Source organism: Schistocerca nitens, chromosome 3 (genome assembly GCF_023898315.1).
Source record: "Schistocerca nitens isolate TAMUIC-IGC-003100 chromosome 3, iqSchNite1.1, whole genome shotgun sequence".
NCBI classification, from domain to species: domain Eukaryota; kingdom Metazoa; phylum Arthropoda; class Insecta; order Orthoptera; family Acrididae; genus Schistocerca; species Schistocerca nitens.
Window position 1 is genome coordinate 503,888,887 of NC_064616.1, and position 23,472 is coordinate 503,912,358.

Here is a 23,472-nt window from a genome sequence, read left to right on the forward strand (position 1 = left end):
TTCAAAATCTGTTCCCTTATGCGAACATCAGAAACGTTCTGTGCAATTGCATCACGCACCATAGTATCTGAATATGGGAGGCCACATTCACAGGCAAACGCGCAGTCTCTAGTAAGGCCTTGCAAAGTTGCTACCCACTCCCTGTTAGTCTGACCGGCCGTACGTTTTGTACGAAACAACGTATACCGTTTTGCAACAACATTAACTGTTTCTTTGAAATAGGCATCTAAAGCCGACAAAATTTCCTCGTAGGTCAGAGTTGCTACGTCGCGTCGGGGAAACAATTTCACTATCACCCGGTAGGTAGACACACCGACACAAGAAAGCAAAAACGGCTGCCGCTCTTTACCTTGAATTCCATAAGCAGTGAGGTGGAAGTTGAACTGATCGGCCCACTCAGTCCAGCTTTCGGTTGTGGCCTCGAAGGGCCTAAATGGCGGTGCGACAGCGTTGTGTGGCTGCGGTAGCGATGAAGCGGCTGCCGCCGCATCGGTTTGCAGCGCACGTTGACCCTGGACGAGCTGTCCAAGGGCTTCCAATAACGCCTGCGTCTGCTGATTCTGCAAGCGAAAAAATTCGGACAGTACATCTGGAGAATGTGGCGAAGCCATGACACAAGCAATTTAGAGCAAATATAACACAAAGACTGCAACGTGGGCGCGGCACCACTCCTCGGCGCCAAAATATTGTTGTGTCGATTCCCTAAGGTCTCGACACAATGAGTGGCTAGGTGCACGCGAAACTAACGCAGACGGGCGTAAATTCTGAAACAGGAGACTGGATGAAAACTATAAAGAAAAGAAGAGAGATTTTAATATACTTAACTTTAATGTAGTCTTGTTCTTGTTGAAATACATCTCTTGCATAGTAGTAAGCAATTAGCAATGATACACATGGCGCCTTGCTAGGTAGAAGCGATGGACTAGCTGAAGGCTATTTAATCTGTCTCTCGGCAAATGAGAGGAATACTTGGTAGGTCTAGTCGCAAGCTATGTCGTCCGTACAACTGGGGCGAGGTCATGTCCGTGTCTTGTGACCTGCCATGTGGTGGCGCTAGGATTGCGAGTACACAGTGGCGACACGCGGGTCCGACATGTACTACAGGACCGCGGCCGATTTAAGTTACCACCTAGCAAGTGTGGTGTCTAGCGGTGACACCACAGTCAGCATGCACCAGCAGCTGCCAAGCCACTCACAGTTGCCTGTTCGGGTCCCTCAGGCATGAGGTGGTGGCATCCCTTTCATACTTGACACCTGAGAAATTCCTCTCGATGCAAAATGAAAATTTCATGTTTTCGTTTGAACACTTTGGTAGCCAGCACTCTTGAGCTACCTGCTGCATAGCCGCTAGCTGTGATGATTTGTGGTGTCATTGGATGTGATATGCGTTCTTGATTCCTACATGTTGACAGCAGTATAGACGGAAACGACGACATCACGGGAACTTCAGAAACTCAAATACAACCCTTCCGTTAAGTGAATAAAAAATCCGTATTTTAACAGTACAAAGTGCGAAGTTATGCGATCACGAATATCCGAAGTGGCTTCTAAGATTGACAGGTCCTACTGTTCCTCTGGTGGGCACGCTCTCCCCGACTTCTCGCCCATCCAGCATGTGTGCGATGCGGTTGGTCGATGGTAACTCCCTTTTTGGGTCGCATGCACCAACGTTTAGATGGAAATACCCCATTAAATGTATTGTAGCCCTAATTGCGTTTATGACACAACATTTACAAGTCAGATAGAATGTATAGAAGTGCAGACATGATTGATCATGTATGGGCATCATACGTTTTGTATAGTTAATTTCCATCACGTTTCCTTCTTAGAGTTGATATTCTCACAAATGTTATTCTCATTAATATTACTTTTATTACTGCTATTATTATTAATATGTACAAGTCATTATAGGCGTTTCGCAGCAGAATGATCAATATACACTGAATAGCTAAAGAAACACCTGCCTAACATCGTGTAGGGCCCCAGCGAGCTCGCAGAAGTACCGCAACACGACTTAGCATGCACTTGACTAACGTCCGAAGTAGTGGTGAACGAAATGGATACCATGAATCCTGCAGGACTGTCCATAAGCCTGCAAGAGTACGAGGGGGTGGAGATCTCTTCTGAACATCACGTTGCAAGACATCCCACATATGCTCAGTTCTGTTCACGTCTGGGGAGTTTGGTGGCCATCGGAAGTGTTTAATCTAAGAAAAGTGTTCCTGGAGACATTCTGTAGCAACTATGGACGAGTGGGGTGTCTTATTGTCCTGCTGGAATAGCCCAAGTCCGTCGTTGTGCACAATGAACATGAATGGATGCAAGTGACCAGACAGGATGTTTATGTACATGTCGCCTGTCAGAGCCGTATCTAGACCTATCAGGGGTTCCATATCACTCCAACTGCACACGCACCACGCCATTACAGAACCTCCAGCGGTTTGAACAGTTCCCTCTTGATATGCAGGATCCATGGATTCTTGAGGTTGTCTCCATATCCGTACACGTCCATCCACTCGATACAATTTGAAACGAGACTCCTCCAACCAGACAACATGTTTACAGTAATCAACAGTCCAATGTCGGTGTTAACGGGCCCAGGTGAAGCGTAAAGCTTTGTGTCCTGCAGTCATCAAGGGTACACAAGTAGGTTTTCGGCTCCGAAAGCCCATATCGAGGATGTTCGTTGAACGGTTCGCACGATGACACTTGTTGATCAGTCAGTATTTAAATATTAAGCACTTTGCGAAAGGGTTGCACTTCTGTCTCATTGCACGATTCTCTTCAGTCGTCGTTTGGCCCGTTCTTAAACGATCTTTTTCCGGCCGTAGCTTTGTCGGAGATTTGATGTTTTACCGGATTTCTGATATTCATGGTGCACTTGGGAATTTATCGTATGGGAAAATTCTCACTTCATCGCGACCTTTGATATGCTGTGTCCCATCGTTTTTGCGTCGAATATGATAACACGTTCAAACTCACTTACATCTTGATAACCTGTCATTGTGGCAGCAGTAACCGATCTAATAATTGCGCCAGATATTTATTGCCTTACATAGGCGTTGCGGACCGTAGTGCCGTATTCTGGTTGCTTACGTATCCCTACATTCGAATACGCATGCCTATACCGGCTTCCTTGGCGCTTCAGTGTAGAATCACTTTGTACTGCCCACACGAGTAGTTTTCCTGTCCCTAAACTGTCTTAACTTCCCGTATTTACTTTGGATATTGTCAAAGTATCTTTTAAGTGCGTTTCATAGTGGGTGTCTTCCAGTGAGAAGCTTTTCTCTCATTCTCTTGATGATCCTATTTGGGAATGCTCTAATAAATGCATTTTCTATTGCATGTTTTTGATTTGCATTTTTGCCAGAGTGTGTGGCTACTTTATAAATTGTACACTTCACCATTATCTAGTATACTAACGTCACTAGTAACTCCGACTCCGGTCAGTTGAAATACTTTCCTTGACATTTTCCGTTCAGTTGCTCTCAACACGTTTCTTTTACTCTTAAATTCCACGTTTAAGTATGTAGGCTGCAGTTGTTAAAATGCACAAAAGTAATCTGTTATTAGTCAAGACATCAGAATCATTGATAACTACTTTCTCCTGGAACAGCTGGCTATCTCCAGTTCAGTTACGACAAACATTGCAGAGTGTAATGATCAGGCCGGTAGGAGACACATTTTCATGATAAATTTAGCGATCTTGACTAATATAGGCTTATTTACAGGAATCTATAACTTTGAACATTCATAGATTGATTATGTCCAACCTGACAACGTCAGAAAACAATATTTATTAATACGAGGGAATGATGGAAAATAATGCCTCCGAATATTTTGGGTGAAAACTCTTAAAGCTTTCTAAATAAAAGATACGGTATTAACATTCTAAAACTTTATCTGTCAGCATGGTCATCCTGGCAACGAACACATCTCCCCCACAAGAGATCAGTTTATTGATATCGACACTAGAATATTTGATATTATTGAAGGAGCCTAAACCTCACCTCTGCTCACACCAGTTCGGCACTATCAAATTGAAGTCCTCGAAGTTGTTCATTAAGTTTTGGGAACAGATAAAAATCGGATGGAGTCAAGTCACGATTTTATGGAAGATAATCGGCGACAGTGAACCCTAGGCGTCGAATTATTACCGATTTCGCAAAGTTCGTGTGTGGTCTGGCATTACGCTGAAGGAGAGAATGCTCCATGTGTAGACGAACCCTTCGAATTCGATATTTGGCTTCAGCACGCTGTTCCTCACCCACTGACATAGTTACATTACACACAGCCATGTTACACGCTACGATTCGGAGCCCTCCAGCGGCAGAGGGCTGCAAATATGTAGACGTGAAAAATAAAGACGTAGAATGTTAATAACTTTTGTTTTATTTAAAAAGCTGTAAGTGTTTTCGCATAAGAAATCCGGAGGCATTACTTTTCAGCACCCCCTCGTAATTTTGTATAAGCTTTCAATACATTTCTATTACCAAATAATATTTTTAATAGACGCTGTTCATGCTCATCTTAGCGTGTGATTTGACTCTGATTTAAGTATTTTGGTACAGGACAATTCAGAATAGAAAAGTTTGGAAATCTTTGAAAATAGCCATCCACAAAGAGTTTGGTTGTTATTTGTTTGAAGGTGTAGATGGTTCAGAGACTTATAAAGTAGCTGAATTATTGTCACAAACGCCTTCTAAACCAGTCCCATAGTGTCGAATTCCTTCACCATCTGTGGAAGTTCGAACCATGGGACGTGTTTTGGAGTTACATTTATGCTAAAGTATTCTCTTTCACAGAAATCTGTATATTTATTAAGCCTAGTAATGTTGTATCACAAAATATTATGAAATAAAATAACACTCTGTTTCTAGATGCTCCCCTACCGCACGGACAGTGGTCACTTTCAGCTTGCTGCTAGACAGACACAAAGTGGGTTGTCTCAACTCTGAAGCTAGACTCAAATAGGGCTTTTCACCGTCCTTTAGGTTTGGACATCTTTGCCTGTATGTGGTGTTGACGGCTTTGACTTGAATCAAAAGGGGGCCCTTATCGGCTGTTACTACTGAGAAATGATTCGAAGAGTGCGATTATGATTTTACATCAGATGTAGAATATTTCAGAACAAATTTGTGCTGGACCGGGGCCCGAACACGGATCGTGAGCGGTCGCTTTAAGATCTTAGGCTATCCGAGTAGGAGCGACTCAAACCTCCGTTTGTCCTGTTGTCTGCCATGTCAGAAGGAATAATGCTGCGGGCTGTACAGTTCAACACAAGCACTGCACTACAGTACAGCACGTCACGCCATATCACGGCAGTGCGACGATCGAACAACTCTGTCTTATCCTTTGACAGAATCACGGCAGGATAGTGCGAGCACTGTGGAATGTAGACAACAGGACAAATGGAAGTTTGGATCGCGCCTGCAAACGTGCTCGAATAGCCGAAGTGACAGTACTGATGTCTATTGTTTATAATTTGTTTTGCCATTGCTCTTGAGCCAGTTTCACACGAATTTTGGATCCAGTTAACTGTAGGGCGTACGTGGATGACCTGGTCTTTTTGGCTTGGTCTAGGATGAGGTGTGTGTGGGGGCTGGAACGGATCACTCGAAACGAAACTGCTGCGAACCGTTGTATGAATTTTACAACGTCTGGTACTTTGAACATTGTCGGGGGTCTTCCTGAAGGGAACGCAGCTCAGTTACGGTCGATGGACACGCCCAATTGTTTGGGAATTTCCTTCACGTGCTACATGGTAAGAACAGTGACAGCTAACTACAAATAGCTCCTTTAAATGATCCGTACGAGCGTCCGTAATAATCTACTGCGAGCTTTGTTGAAGGTACAAACAGTTGAATTTGTCAACTCTCATCTGGCGTCTAGGTTACCGCGTTTGGCCAACGCCTTACAAATTCCGGAGGCGATGACGAGCAAGTTGGTGGCAGCCTTTCACTATTTCGTAAGTGCAGGCCTTGTTTTTAAAGTTCGTTATAAAACTCTTACTCTTCCGCCTCAGGAAGGAAGCCTTGGTCTTGTCAAGGTACGTTTTAGAGCAGCTGACCTCTGTCTGCACTACAGTTAAGTTGTGGACGCGCCATTCGACCTGTTTGTCGGGTGCTCTAATTGATGAACTTGCTCCTCTTTACCGAGTGTCGCTCGTTGCTATAGCGCATATTTCTACTTCCCTCTTGCACCTCAAGAATTTTTTCGTCAAATGCAGTCATGTCCACGCAGACTTGCCTCGTCCCATTACTCCAATGGCATGTGATGTTTATTGCCTAATGCTCTGGGGTCATATCCGGAAGGTGCTGAAAAGCCGTCATCCTGACATCGCATGGCCCGTCGTGTGGCGTTTCGTGCACCGTGTCCTGTTTTCCAAGGAGGCTCGTGTGACCTGCTACCTGATTGTCAGTGAGAAACATATGACACGACTCCGGCTTCATACCATTAATATGGCAGAGTCTTCACTTTGACGTCAGTGTCATACGCTAGACTCTAATGAATATCATCTGGTGAGTGGACATTCTGCAGAGATGTAGCTGTTGGTACAGAAATGTTACCTTTTCTTCTTCGTGCTGGTTCACACGCCGCCGCAGTCGCTTCTTTTCCCAGATACGACTTTTTTTCCACACACGAAAACAAGCGCATTGAGTTGGATCAAATGGTTCAAATGGCTCTAAGCACTACGGGACTTAAGATCTGAGGTTATCAGTCTCCTAGACTTAGAACTATTTAAACCTAGCTAACCTAAGGACGTCGCACACATCCATGCCCGAGGCAGGATTCGAACCTGCCACCGTAGCAGCAGCGCGTTTCCGGACTGAAGCGCCTAGAACCGCTCGGTCATAGTGGCCGGCTGAATTGGGTGAAAGGACTCTCACTCATTATTTGTTTCAAGATGGCAGCAGGAGAGTCCTTGATTTCTGAGCCTTTCTCCAAGATCGCCGTACCTCTATTACGCGCCTTTGGAGTTTGGAGACATCAATATTATGCCAATTTTTGGAAAGTGTTTTTATGGATCCTCCCGCTGTTGAGATGGGTAGGGTATGAGAGGGTGAATTGTTTCTTAGCGTTTGTACCGGAACTTGACCCATTTCGTAGAACTATGGAATAATCTTAGAGATGACGTGACCGACTCACGTCTGCTGGGACTTGGGGATAAATGTGAACATACGTATCTCTCGTTGACATATGGTCGCCGTTTTGTGTTCCTTCACAGGAGGGCGTTCGTATGTTAATTTTTGTCGTTTGTTATTCTGATGATGTTCCCGGATCTTGAATCGACCTATTGTAAGTTAGTACCCTGATAAAGAAAAGAAAGGTTATATTTCTGATGGAACTGTAGTTAAATTCAGTTGTATCAGTCACCTGTAACTAGTAATTGATAACTGTTTGAATATTGTGAAAATAATATAAAAAAGTAAAAGATGGTTGTAGAACTGTTCGCGACAAGCGGTGAAAAAGTAAGGAAAAAACAGCGGTTAAGGTGACCACTCTCGATAAGCGGGAAATCCGTGTTGGAGTACTGATCTGGCATAAATTTTCATATGTTCCGAATATTTTCCAGCTAATGAGAAAGGATAACTGCAATTTGCGAATCATTTCTTAATTGAATGCTGCCGTTGATCGTCAACGCAGGGTCTGTTCATTCGGACATGCACTCATTTCCGAAGGATCATTGCTTTTGATTACATAGTAAAACACAGATACTGCACTATAGTACAGTGTTGCAACAGAATCATGTTTCCCTTATCTTCTTGTTCGAGTCTTATTCACTTTTATGCTCTGCCACGACTTTTGCGATGTACAGCTCCGGTATTTTGTACAGCGTAGTGAAGCTATTATTGTACTCATATGACTATTATTTTTGCGTCGCAATGTCCTGACGATAAGTGCTAATATATTTAATTAGATGGAGTATTTACAGTATTGTTCGAACAGTGTTATCGTCGTCTCGTTGAAGCTGCTCTTACGTCTTCAATTGCATTGCCAAGTTTTACTGTAAATCGGTGACTGTCAGAATTGATATTAAGCTCTTTCATCCATATTGTCCTCCGCAATAAACATTTCTAATGGTATCTTCAGTTTGAAATAACCATTTGTTCTTAATTTTCCCTAAGCAAGAAAAGTTGTGAATATTTTTTTCAGACTACAGCTTTTCACTGTAGTAATGCGACCTTAAAATTTCAGTCACCTCTTTCTGAAAAATGACAAAGATTTTCTCATTATGTTTTTATATTTCTTACGATTTTCTGTTGAGCCATATTTCCTTTGTGTTCACTGAGGTAAAATAATTTTCTTCCTCGTTTTCCTATATCTCTAAGTAGCAACCTACCTCCAGTGACCAACGACCCACGTATATAATGCCTCACGGTTAACTGCAATTATTTAGTATTTTAATCTGCATTCGGCGATACAATATTTTTTGTATGAGATACAAGTACGTCTATGGTATTTTTGTGGTTTTTATTTGTCTGTTAGCTTCACGGTCACGTTCTGAGGATTCAGTAATTGCTCCTAGGTATCAGAATTTAGTTACTTCAACAGTCTCGTTGAAATGTTTTCAACGGTTTGTCAATGGGATGTTATGGATATCCATACTGTACAAGGTTGATGAACATATAAGAAGATCAAACGATGATAATGAATTTTAAACAGCGTATAACTATTCAGTTTACTTATTTTTCCAAGATAATTATTACTTTTTTCAATATAAGTCTGAATAACATTAGAGAAAATACGTCGTCGGCTTTCTTGTCGCTGTTTTGGTTGTTATTGATCGTATTGATAGTAATTATTGAATTACGAAGAGAATAAAGACATGTTATTAATTTTATATCTTAACTGAAAATTCTGTAACTGATCAAGTAAGACAACTGGACTGGAATTAATCTTCCAATTTTTTTAAACGCAAGAAATATTGATTGTAGTCGAAAAAGCACAATGATAGGAAGGTCGGTTGTCAAAAGACTCACATTTCCTCCTTATTTTTATGAACTTATATCAGCGAGTTAAAGAACTGAATTTTCATGAAATATCTAAATGTGACCGACTTGGTGACAGAATTAAAATCATCAGACTTCTTTCAACAACGTGGGGAATAAGTCATTCGCTGTATTTTATTAATTCTGAGATCACATTGAAGAGAGGGAAAACATTTGAATCTGGAATAAAACTCTGTCGGCAGATGACTATTCTCACAGAGGGCCAAGAACAAGGTTAGCGTAGGGACTGTTTTTGTTGTGAATCACTTTATAATATTCCTTGCTTAACAAGTCTCGTCCCCTATGTCGTTATCTCAGCTGAAACGATTTTACTAGCAGACAAAGTAACAGCTGATGTGTTACGAGATTCAGAGCAGGAGGATTCAACTTCAGAGAGATTACTTCGGAACTTGATTGCCAAACACTATATTCACGATGTTATACTTCTTGCTAGGAAACATTACTTCATAATCTTGTTCAAAATATTTTGCTTTCCTTTTTCTTTCTCAGGCTTCGAGGAACTACCTTAGCCAATGATACTCCGTGACGGTGTACACAAATAACTACACTGAGCAGACAAAAATCCTGGCATAGCGATATGCACATATAAAGACGGCGGTATTTTCGCATACGCAGGGTATAAAAGGGCAGTGCACTGGCGGACCAGTCATTTGCACTCAGATGATTCATAAGATAAGGTTGCGGACTTGATTATAGCCGCACAATAGGAATTAACGGACTCGGAATGCAGAGTGGTAATTGGAACTAGACGCATGGGACATTACATTTCACAAGTAGTTAGGAAATTCAATATCTCGAGGTTCACCATGTTAGTGCGTGCTCAGAGTACTAAATTTTAAGCATTACCTCTCACCACGGTCAACGTAGTGTCCGACGGCCATCACTTATCGACCGAGAGCAGCGGCGTTTGCATAGAGTGTTCAGTGCTAACAGACAAGCAGCACTGCATGAAATAACGTATTCGTTAGGAGTGTGCGGCAAAATTTTGCCTTAATATTATATGGCAGTAGACAACCGACTCTAGTGCCTTTACTAGCAGCACGACATCGCCTGAAGCGCCTCTCCTGGGCGCGTGACCATATCGGTTCGACCCCTGGCGGTTGGAAAACTGTGACCTAGTTCAGTCGGTAACAGCTGATGATAATGATCGAGTGTGGTGCAGGCTCCATGATGCCATAGATCCAAGTTGTTAACAAGGCTCCATAAGGGTGTGGGCTGTGTGTACATGGAATGCATGGGTCCTATTTTTCAACTGAACCGATAATTGTCTGGAAATGGTTACGTTCTGCTACTTAGAGACCATTTGCAGCTATGTGGGGGCCTCATGTTCCCAAACTGTAACGGAATTTTTATTCATAACTGCGTCATTTCACCAGGCCACAACTTTTCGCGATTGGTTTGAAGAACATTCTGGACAATTCGAGCGAATGATTTGGCCTCCCAAATTTCCCCACATGAAGCCCATCGAGCATTATAGAATATAATGGAGAGGTCAGTTCATACACGAAATCCCGAATTGGCCACACTTTCGCAGCTATGGCCGGCTATAGTGGCAGCATAGCTCACTATTTCTGCAGGGGACCTCCAACGACTAGTTGAGTCCACGCGACGTCGATTTGCTGCACTACGCCGGGCAAAAGGAGTTCCGACACGATATTACGAGGTATCCCATGACTTTTGTTACTTCAGTGTACATTACCAAACGGGAGGTGCGATAACAGCGGCCCAGTTTCCGCTCTTCATCCATCCAATTATATAATTTGTTCAAGCTTAATATAATATGAGAATGGAACAGTTACCTAGCTCGCCGCCATACGCACTGACGTTGGTCATCTGTGGAGGAGCAGAACCACTTTTCATCAATGATCACAAAGTGACGCCATTCATCAGCAGTACGTGCTTTCCGGTCACGGGACCACTCTAAACTCAAGCGTTTGTGTCACAACGTTAACGGCATCCTCCGCATGCTAGTTAATTCCTTAGTCTAGCTGCTGCTAGTTTTCGACTAATAGTGCGGGATGACACAGAATGTGGCAGAGCGTCCATTACATCTACAGGCGTCGAATGCGAATGCGTTCCGATTGTGCTTAGTGTACAATATCGCGATCCTTCGTTGTGATGGTCCGACGTGGGCGACCAGAACCATAAAAACAAGAACGCCTGCCCTCACGTTCCCATGCTGTCCCACATCTCGCTACGGTCTCATCCAAATGTCTTACACGTAGAGATACTGCACAATTCGACCAGCAGGCCAAATGCAGACTACGATCATACCACTTTCACACACTGCCAGGTGGTGATAACGTTCTCACGTACGAATACGCAGCATCTCCGTGTCCTTCACAGTGATCACTCATGTGGCGGTGTTTACGCCCCTTGCACACGTCGTAACAATACTAAACACAAAAACACGAATGCACTCCTGTGGTCATTCTACTTACCGCAGAGAATGGTAAACATGATGATTTTCACACGCTCCGATGGTGTGTACGAAGTTACACTGAGTTCCGAACATGTCCCTTGCGTACTTTCCTGTTTTTGCAATGTATTTATAAGGAATAGGAGTGAAATACTTACGTGTTAAATAACGGTTGGAGATATGATTTAGGTGTTTGGAGAGGAATGAGGAGTGAGGCTGTAGCATCGTTTGAGATAGGATGGAAAGCGTAGCTATGGTGGGAAGTAATGCCAAATTTTAGCGAATAATTCATGCTCTAGGAGAGAATGGGGATTTAAAATACGCTATGGAAGGAGGATGGGGATGGAGGAGAAAAGCTTGGAAGTGTTCATATGGGCACGACAATAGGCAAAGGACCTCAATGATAGGAAAGAGTATAGTAAATTAGGATCCAGGTTTAGAGGAGACGCAGGAGAGACGAAGGAGTTGCGGGAGTTGTATGAGCTGGTACTTGATATGGATAGCAATATGCAGTCCGTCTCTCGCCCCGGGATGGTTGTGTGTGTCCAGTAGTGAACCAACAACCGTCGCTATGTGCTACGAATTATGGAGTCGCGGCCACCGAAAACGGCACTGTGTGTCACACTAATTTTATCGCTGTCTTTCACCAAATTGGTTTCCGTATCCCTGGGATGGCGGGATGCGACAAAATAACGTTTCGCTGTAGAACCTAAATGATTTACCAAATTACTAAATTATATTAAAATGACAACTGTATGAACTGCTAGACAAACGTTGGAGTCCATTCAGAAAGGATGTCGTTGGTTTGCAGACGATTTCGTGGCTGTTGTCGGACGGGAGCGAAGCTGACGACGTGGCCGGGCTGCGGCGCGTGCTCGCCAACGGCACTCTTCTGCTGGAACCCTTCTCCGCCGAGGAGTACCGTCCGGAAGTTCACAGCGCCGCCTACCGCTGCGCCGCCTCCAACATTGTCGGCACCATCGTCAGCCGCCGCGTGCAGGTCAGGGCAGGTAAGCAAACAGCGCCTGCAAACACAACTACCAAAAGCAGACGTGAAATGGCTAACACTGGATGAAGCTGAAAGTGTGAATCTTCCAGGCATCCACTAATAAACTTATGTGGCACCTGGAGCTGAATATATTAACCGAAAAGCTCTGATCTGCCTCTTTTGCCCTTAGATATATCATTGTTTTGACCTATATAGGGGATTTCTAGCACATTTTAGATATTTTCACTCCGTACTGTCCTGCGTCAAAGTCTTCTAGGGCAATACACGCGAATTGAACAAAGTGTTTACTCCATAGAGGTGTGCAGTAAATTGATAACTGAACATGTTGTAGAAGCCTGTTCACGCACCAAGTATTTCTCACACTTACGTGCTGACATACCGGGTGATCAAAAAGTCAGTATAAATTTGAAAACTCAATAAATCACGGAATAATGTAGATAGAGTGGTACAAATTGACAAACATGCTTGGAATGACATGGGGTTTTATTAGGACCAAAATAATAGAAACGCTCAAAAAATGTCCTACAGATAGCGCTTCATCTGATCAGAATAGCAATAATTAGCATAACAAAGTAAGACAAAGCAAAGATGATGTTCTTGACAGGAAATGCTCAATATGTCCGCCATCATTCGTCACCAATAGCTGTAGTCGAGGAATAATGTTGTGAACAGCACTGTAAAACATATCCGGAGTTATGGTGAGGCATTGGCGTCGGATGTCGTCTTTCAGCATCCCTAGAGATGTCGGTCGATCACGATACACTTGCGACTTCAGGTAACCCCAAAGCCAATAATCGCACTGACTGAGGTCTGGGGACCTGGGAGGCCCAGCATGACGAAAGTGGCGGTTGAGCACACGATCATCACCAAACGATGAGCTCAAGAGATCTTTCACGGGTCTAGCAATATGGGGTGGAGCGCCATCCTGCATAAAAATCGTACGTTCCAGCAGGTGTTTATCAGCCAGGCTGGGGATGATGCGATTCTGTAACATATCGGAGTACCTCTCAGCCGTCACGGTAAGAGCTTTGCTGTCCAGCGCCATCTGTCGGACATTATGTGAACTTTGTTTTTCTTTTTCGGTTCTAATAAAACCCCATGTCATTCCAAGAATGTGTGTCAATTTTTACCTCTCTATCTACATTATTCCGTGGTTTATTAAGTTTTCAAATTTATACTGATTTTTTGATCACCCTGTATTCTCCCGTTAATGGTATTAGTGTTTAATAATAATGACGAATTTAGGATTAGCTGTGAAATCTACAATGACAACACCAGAAAGGAACATAATATCCATAGAGACAATGGATTACATTATAGGGTTCAGAATGGAATTTTACAGTATGCTGCAAAAGGTAATAAAAGTTGCTTGTAGACGTCAGGCAGGATACTAAAACATCTCAGATACAAAGAAATGAAAAGGAAACCTGAGCAGACCCTTGTTCTATAACTTATCAGAATATTTAGGCTCAAGGAATTAAGTTCTGCCTAACTCTAATGCTCGGATAAAACAGATTTGGACCGCCAGTATATAGGCACCAAATAATATCCTTTGTACAGTTATATAAATGCTTAATTAGAAGCAGTAGATTAAATCACGAACTTTGTATTACAGATGAGGGAAAAGCGACTAGTTTTTAAGTACCTAATTTCCTCCTAATGCACATTTGCGTATTAGAGTAGCATAGACGTGTTTCCCATAATTATTACTATGACTAACTAAGCAGTAGTCATAATTTGGTCGGCTGGTCCCGGCGGAGGTTCGAGTCCTCCCTCGGGCGTGAGTGTGTGTGTTTGTCCTTTGGATAATTTAGGTTAAGTAGTGCAAGCTTAGGGACTTGTGATCTCAGCAGTTAAGTCCCATAAGATTTCACACATATTAAAAAAACATAATTTGGTGTTGGTGTAGTTTACAGAATTTAATTCCAGTGGCTACTTCTTTTGTTAACGTATAACTTGACTCGTCCCGTGTCTCTGAAGACGTTCCGTCATGCTGTGATTTACGGCACACGACATGCGAATGAATGAATGGGAGAAGAAAAGCTTGTGCCGTCCAAACCCGCTTCACATCCCACGTGACAGAAGGGGTGTCTCATTGATTTTCTTCCTACACTTCCACCTCCGAGCCCTGTCTGGTACACAGGATGACAACGACACATGTGTGCGGATGCTCGTTGTCTTGATGAAAGATGATAGCCTTCCTTGCCAAACCTGGCCTTTTTTCGCATATCTTTTGCTGTAGTTGGTCCACGACGTTTGGGTGGTATTGTCCCGTAATTTTTTGACCAGTGACGAGATAATTTATCAGCAGAATTCCTTTTGAATCGTAAAAAACTGGCGCCATGAACTTTCCGGCCGACCGTATTACCTTTGCTTTTTTTTGGTGGCGAATCAACGTGTTTCCACTGCTTTGACTGTTGTTACGTCTCTGGGCTACAGTAATGGACCAAAGATTTACCTGTGGCCACAAACAGGACTAAGAAATGTGGTTAGTTAGTGTGAAAACGTGCCAAACATTGTTCGGATACTTCCATTCTGAAGCATTTCTGAAATCGTGTTAAGAATCGCAGCACCCACCAGGAAGATAATTTTCTGATATCCAATTCCACTGTTAGAATGTGATACACCGGTCCAGATGATATCCCTACAACTTCAGAAATTTCTCGTATTGTCAGTCGACGATCTTCTATAACAATTTTGTGCACTTCTGCAGTAACGTGTGGACAGAAGTTCATTTTGGACGACCACTACACGAATCATCAAGTAAGCTTTCCCGACCAAGTTTAAACTCATTTGTCCACTTGGAAACAACTGAATATGAAGGAACAAAGTCACCCAGCGTGCTCTGAAATTCGTAATGAATTTCCTTTGCTCTCATTCCTTTCTTCACGAAGTACTTAATCACTTTCCATACCTCGATTTTTTTCCACTTCACACGGGAGCAACAACATAGAGACGTCTACACCATAGATGTATAACCAAGGCACTGACGTGTCAAGTGTTTACTCATAAAGGAAGACCTAATACTGCACGGGAATCTTATTGTACTATCTCTGACGTCTGGTGATGATTCCACGAACTTTCCTAACTGCCCTTGAAACATGTTACACCTAATGTCTCAGAGAAGCATCTAATGGGTATTTTGTATTTTCTTGATGTCCCAAAGTAAGTCTCAAAGTAAGGGGAAACTAAAGTACCTAGGCAAATCGATCCTGAATACTGCGATTAATACGTCAAGTTGCTTAATTTTAAATGTCTTTTTCAAGATATTTCCTAAATGTATGTGTTCGTAAGTAATGTGTATTGGTGAATTTGTTAACCGTATTGAAAATTAAAAGCTCGGTTACTCGTGACTCACATATAGATTGTGGGCAAAATAAAACTGTCACGGAAAATATTATATCACCTTGAGATAACTATTTATTCATTACACTTACAGCGTATAGTCTGAGAATATAAAATAGGCCATACAATTCACATTTTAGTGGATAATAACAAATGTGTATATTCATTATTTATTATTGGTAGTCACTACAAATATGCTAATCCTACAACTACTTTTTATGACTACCAAACTACAATAAATCCCTTAACGAAATACCCAACTACCAAACTGCCATTAGTATTGCAGATTCTGTTCTGTTTTTCTTTAGTTATTAGGGTGTGCTCAGACTATAATTTCTGTTTTTGCACTATTGGACCCGCCCTCAGCCCTCATACAACCCTACTCAACAGCCACATTCTTTGACATAGGGCAGCACGTCAGTAGAGAGTTCGCGTAACAAGTGATTTCACGATCCATTGCAACGTCTCAGAATCCACACGTTTTTGATCACTTGCACGTAATTTAAATTCTTGGAAAGTCTTTCCGTTAAATCATGAAATACATTGGTAGTTGGAATATGAACCACCTCCAACTGTGTAATTGATGGACGACATAGAAAATTTATGCCGGACTGGTACTCTAAACCGGGTTTCCCGCTTTACGCGAGCTGTTAACTTAACCGTTTCAGCTATCCGTGCATTACCCAAACCAGACCCAAACTTCTGAATGTCGTCTTCCATGTGTCATACGTATACTCGTTATTCCCGTATTTCCATTAGGAATCCACAGCGCTGGCCGCGCAGCTACCCAGGACTTCATCTGTTCAATGTGTTGTTTAGCGGTGGTGGAAGCATGCTGACGCGTCGCAGAATGTACCGTGAAGTCTTCCACGTTCCTCCTACAGGGTGTTTCAAAAATGACCGGCATATTTGAAACGGCAATAAAAACAAAACGAGCAGCGATAGAAATACACCGTTTGTTGCAATATGCTTGGGACAACAGTACATTTTCAGGCGGACAAACTTTCGAAATTACAGTAGTTACAATTTTCAACAACAGATGGCGCTGCAAGTGATGCGAAAGATATAGACGACAACGCAGTCTGTGGGTGCGCCATTCTGTACGTCGTCTTTCTGCTGTAAGCGTGTGCTGTACACAACGTGCAAGTGTGCTGTGGACAACATGGTTTATTCCTTAGAACAGAGGATTTTTCAGGTGTTGGAATTCCACCGCCTAGAACACAGTGTTGTTGCAACAAGACGAAGTTTTCAACGGAGGTTTAATGTAACCAAAGGACCGAAAAGCGATACAATAAAGGATCTGTTTGAAAAATTTCAACGGACTGGGAACGTGACGGATGAACGTGCTGGAAAGGTAGGGCGACCGCGTACGGCAACCACAGAGGGCAACGCGCAGCTAGTGCAGCAGGTGATCCAACAGCGGCCTCGGGTTTCCGTTCGCCGTGTTGCAGCTGCGGTCCAAATGACGCCAATGTCCACATATCGTCTCATGCGCCAGAGTTTACACCTCTATCCATACAAAATTCAAACGCGGCAACCCCTCAGCGCCGCTACCATTGCTGCACGAGAGACATTCGCTAACGATATAGTGCACAGGATTGATGACGGCGATATGCATGTGGGCAGCATTTGGTTTACTGACGAAGCTTATTTTTACCTGGACGGCTTCGTCAATAAACAGAACTGGCGCATATGGGGAACCGACAAGCCCCATGTTGCAGTCCCATCGTCCCTGCATCCTGAAAAAGTACTGGTCTGGACCGCCATTTCTTCCAAAGAAATCATTGGCCCATTTTTCAGATCCGAAACGATTACTGCATCACGCTATCTGGACATTCTTCGTGAATTTGTGGCGGTACAAACTGCCTTAGACGACACTGCGAACACCTCGTGGTTTATGCAAGATGGTGCCCGGCCACATCGCACGGCCGACGTCTTTAATTTCCTGAATGAATATTTCGATGATCGTGTGATTGCTTTGGGCTATCCGAAACATACAGGAGGCGGCGTGGATTGGCCTCCCTATTCGCCAGACATGAACCCCTGTGACTTCTTTCTGTGGGGACACTTGAAAGACCAGGTGTACCGCCAGAATCCAGAAACAACTGAACAGCTGAAGCAGTACATCTCATCTGCATGTGAAGCCATTCCGCCAGACACGTTGTCAAAGGTTTCGGGTAATTTCATTCAGAGACTACGCCATATTATTGCTACGCATGGTGGATATGTGGAAAATATCGTACTATAGAGTTTCCCAGACCGCAGCGCCATCTGTTGTTGACAATTGTAACTACTGTAATTTCGAAAGTTTGTCTGCCTGAAAATGTACTGTTGTCCCAAGCATATTGCAACAAACGGTGTATTTCTATCGCTGCTCGTTTAGTTTTTATTGCCGTTTCAAATATACCGGTCATATTTGAAACACCCTGTAAATACTGCGGCTGCAGTGCCGTCGAAGATGCTCCAGATTGAATCGTTCCTTAGTGCTCCGTAGAGCCCACAGTGCAACAGTGTCTCCTATGGAGCTCTCACATTTCCATAGACGTGAATGTCATTCATCTCTCTTTTGATTTTGTACAGATACGTAACATATGGGCCTTGATCGTTCATGTACCTGTCATTCGACTCGAGCGGCTAAGAAATCTCATTTTTGGCCTCTCGCTGATGTTAGCGAGAGATTCCTGTGTGCTCGTATCTGTGCTTGAAGTGTACCATTCATTTTACCATCGTTATACTATGCATGATCTCGTGGTAACTTTCTTTGGGGTTGGCCTGACTTTGAAGTATTCTTCGTACTTTCATTTGATTTCCTTTCTTTAAACAATAAAGGGCTGCTCTTTAACCGATTTCCATGCCTAGTGGCCATATTTCTAGAATCTGCTAACAATACATTTTTCGGGATAGTACAGTAGGCGCCCATTAATCGTGGTAGCATTCCTCGTTGAACTCTTCTGACTGATGTAGCTGGCTTCACAAAGTGCAGTTTATCAGCCAATATGCTATTACCATATCATACGACTGATGCAAATATAGACTGGTGATGTGCTCTGCCAATTTTCAAGGGAAGTTGAAATTGGTTATTTTCTATGGCTGTAATTTTTTTCACCACATTTGTACCTTTTATGTCTGTCTCCTCAGTATCATGTGCAAAATTATGACATAGGTCTCGGTGGTGGTAATTTCCTATGGGACTTAGTCTAACTTAATCTAAATTACGCTAGTAGCAACACACACAATAATGCCCTCTGACGGGGAGAGCCGCGTGAACTGTGGCAAGGAGCCCTAGACGGCTCGGCCACTCCGCGCGGCCATTCGTCTCAGAATACCATTCGATAACTCTTTACTACGCTTCTTCTATTAGTTACGTCATTTAGTTTTATTTTAAGATTCCCTTCTAGGTTTCCTTTCTGCGACAGGTACGTAGTTTTGTTAGGGGCTAGTCATAATTTGACGTTTCGACACCTTCCTTCAAGTTCACCGAGCTCTACATTACATTTGTCTTGTACAGTTCGTTTGGATTCATCACTTACGACGAATAAACACGTCATCTGCAAATCCATATACGTTACCGACTGCATAAACTTTTATAGTATGGCCTCTAAAGCTACATTCCAGAACTGTTTTAGTTTTTCCTGAGCATATTAAAGATGCTTATCTCCCGCTGCAATAGTCTCTTAGGCAGATGTTCAGCACCTCCGGATTCTCCAGCCTGCCAAGGCGACCCTAGAAACACGGCTACAATAGGATATCGAAATCACCAGTAATGATGATAATCATCATTATAGCGTACGTGTAATGACTATATGTCGCTTATTAATTGCTTCTTCTGTTAATTTGTCTCTTCTGAACCCATTCTGGTGAGGGTTCATCCAGTGTAGTAGTATATGATATTGTAATCCCTGACATAATAATTTTTCAAGTAACTTACCGAGAACGATCAGAAGACAAATTGGTTTGTAGCTTTTGGGTGTCACCGAATCTTTGCCTTGCCCCTTACTACTAGTCAGCACCTCAGCATTCTTCCACTGCTCAGGGACCCTTCCTTGCAAGAGACATTCGTTGTACAGTTCTCACAAGTAAATTTCTAATTGGTCACATGAGTCTTGTATTACTTCGGCAGGAATTCCATCCGGCTCTGGATGTTTCTTATTTTTCCGTCTTAATGTTGTTTACTCAATTTAATGTTAAGCATTTTTTCTACAGTCTCCCCACAACATTGTCCGTAACCTATGCTGATCTCTCTCTTCTTCTTCTTCTTCAGGAAGCAGTATTTACAGTAGCAGAGCAGCTCACTGTTCTTAGTTTACTGTTTCCATCCCATCATTTCTTTACAGCATCGACAAATTGAGGGCAGTTGTAATATCTCGCCAAAGAAAACCATCATAACGACCGGGAGGGCGGTGTGCTGACCACACGCCCCTCCTATCCGCATCCTCAACTGAGGATGACACGGCGGTCGGATGGTCCCGATGGGCCACTTGTGGCCTGCAGACGGAGTCCTCCGTATTAGCTCACAGACTACGTTCTATAGTATTACCCAATATTCTGCTCCAAAGTTAGCCTTTTGATTGCTGTGGACAAGGTAACTCGTCATGCTCCTCTGCTGCACAAGTGTTGTCGACGTGTTTATACGCAACGTCTGTGTTTTCCTTAAACACTATTGACGTTTTTACGTGTTCATTTCCACCGACCCTCTCACTGTTGCGGACAAGTTACTTCCACATATCGGTGACTAAAAATTTTCGAGTATTTATTATACGACGTACGTTCCTCCTCGCGTGTTGGCATTTGCAAACAATCTCGTTTCGGTGTCTTGAACCGTAGGCATTGCAACTTATTTCATCTGCCCAATTTGTGGATGGCATAAGTTGGGTTGTCAATCTTAAGGTGTGTGAAATATTTTCCAGGCTATGTCAATTTCACTCATCCTGTACATATCACTTTATTAATAATACAGGGGGTCCCAGGAGGAATGATTAATATTCTGAGATAAGACGGCAACGACCATTCGAAGCGAGAAAGCCTAGTAAACATGGACTCTAAAATGCATACCGTAACAACTATGAGGACTTCTTCAACCTCGGCACTGTGTAACAAATCTCTTCTACAGCAAGCTATTTGCTTTCCATATTTTGGAAGGAGGTGATGTTGGACGGGAAAAGAAAAAGAAATTTCAGCAAACATTTACTGTAAAATTGATACCTTCAGAAATATGGGCATTTGCTCAGTGGAAGAGAGGAAGTCAAAATGAACAAGTGCTTCATAGGTCTTAAGGTCGGCCATTTGGAGCTTATGTTTACTGGACATTTTTTCTGATTTTGGTATATAATACAACATCCCAAAATAAGGAAATCAAAGAGGTAGCAGTAGAGGAGATTAGTAGCCGGCCGGAGTGGCCGTGCGGTTCTAGGCGCTACAGTCTGGAACCGGGCTACCGCTACGGTCGCAGGTTCGAATGCTGCCTCGGGCATGTATGTGTGTGTTGTCCTTAGGTTGATTAGTTTTAATTACTTCTAAGTTCTAGGCGATTGATGACCTCCGAAGTTAAGTCGCATAGTGCTCAGAGCCATTTGAACCATTTTGAACGAGATTAGTTTTATAGTATCAGAGATGAAGAAGTTCTCATATATCTTAAGGTATCCATTCTATAGCTCATGTTTACCTATATTGCTTCGAATGATCGGTCCTGTCATATTCCTGCATATTGATCATCCCTCCTGTGTCATCCTGCATTGTTTCGTACTTATCCCATTTTTATTTAGTAGTTGCTGTAACATCTGCATGTAAGTTTTAGATACCTTTAAAAATGACGCTCACTACGAACCAACTTATTTTTGTAAGGGTGTTACAGACCAGTTGTTCTAAAGCTGCCACTTTCTTTTCTCACTAAGTGTTTATCTATAAGATAGTGGCAATCAGTACGTCTAAAGGAACTGTTTCGACGCTCAAAGCCAGGAAAGGAACGTTTATATCGCTTTCGCGGTCTTGTGATACCCTAAAGAGTTTTTTACACAAATGATGGTTCACGATAATCTGGCAGAGAAACTGAGCTGACTGTTTTATCTTATAACATTTTGCACTTGCCTGCTTTTATCTTTTATCCATTACTATCGATTTCATGGGATATTTTATGAGGAGAAAGATCACTGTGCATATCCCATTTTCAAAACTAAAACTTGATGACAGCGTCACACAAAAGAAGCCACTCTTTTTTACTGATACGAAGTACCAAGTATAATGAACATCAATACGTCACATATTTATGCAGGACTGTTTCCAATTAAAATATGACGAAATCTACTGGAAACATTCATCCGTGTAGTACACAGATGTATGTTTCCAGTACGCTCTCAGAGCGTAGAATAAATTAAATTCAAGAATCAATTAAAAACTAAACTGACTATAAAGTGATGAAATTCAGATGTCACAATCGAAATCCCAAGAACGGGAATAACGATTTCATAGCCTTTGGGGTACAAATGTGGAAACTATCTTGCAACTAGCCTTTTGAAACATATAGAAGAGATAACAAAAGAATATTTATATTTATTAAATGAACATTTATTAGTATCACGAACCTATGAGGTAATGTTATTTTCCGTGTTCCAAATACCTTACAGATGACTATCCTGTATTTTATGTCTAGTGCATTTTACATCAGATCCATTCGCTGGGCAAATTTGTGCATATAGTGCGTTTAAAATTGGCAAATATCTATGACACCAAAGTAATTCTTCGATTATAAGTATAGTAATGCAACGAAATGTCTGTAAGATTTACCAAAACTGGCGAATAAGGAGTGTGGCAGGTAAATACAGCTGTAATATCTACGTAAACTGAACTTAGAAATGCTGACACATCCTAAAAGTTGTGCTTTATACCCTAGTATCTTGCAACTACAAAATAAGCATTTTTACGCATCCCACTACATCAGTGTGTACTACTGCTCAAAAGACAAGATGTTTCACATACGACGCAATTGCTGTCTCCAGTGATGAGCGGGAACCAGCACCCGCACTGGAGGGCCTCGATCACCAAAAGAGTCTCTGACCTGCTGCTCGGCAGTGTGGTAGGCAGCATATTGTTTGAGCTAAGAACAAAGTAGACTAGCAAGGAGCGGTCTAGAAAGGCATCTGAAAAACTCGTTGAGCCATTTAGCATATCAGGCTGGTGTGTAAATATCAGCTGCTTACAGCGCTGTGTACGAACTGAAACTGAAAGCTTAAAGAGCAGCGACACTGGATTATTGCTCGACCATAGTATTATGAACTGTCTACTGGAGTCTCTCCATGATGGACAGCTTGACCCTGAAATGCGCTTATCTCAGCTGGAGAACCACTGCCTTTATCGGGATAATCTTGCTGATGATCTTGGTGTAGCTGATAAAGATTTTGAGAACCACAATGTAGATTTTTCTATCAATTTAATTACCGCTATAAATGCAGTAATGCATCACTAGGAATAATAGGATTTTGGGATTAGCCTCTCCTTTATGGATACAGGGCAACATCCAGTTCCAGTACTTGCCTCGAACAATAATGCAGATGATGCTGATGCACCAATCTGAGGCACTGGATGACGCAATTATTTCCTCTGACTTCTACAAAGGCCACTCCTAGATCATGTAATTTAATTCTTGGATAAAATCGATAAGCCACATGCCGCAATATTCGACCGTTAAGGGG

At 42.5% G+C, this 23,472-nt stretch overlaps 1 protein-coding gene across 1 annotated transcript in view; it reads left to right on the forward strand.

The window, feature by feature from the left end:
• LOC126249301 (Down syndrome cell adhesion molecule-like protein Dscam2) overlaps positions 1–23,472 on the forward strand; it is a 1,152,658-nt gene that overhangs the window by 32,945 nt on the left and 1,096,241 nt on the right. The window contains exon 2 of the mRNA XM_049950955.1: positions 12,245–12,443. Coding sequence (XP_049806912.1) covers positions 12,245–12,443 — 199 coding nt within the window. The remainder of the gene's footprint in view (positions 1–12,244; positions 12,444–23,472) is intronic.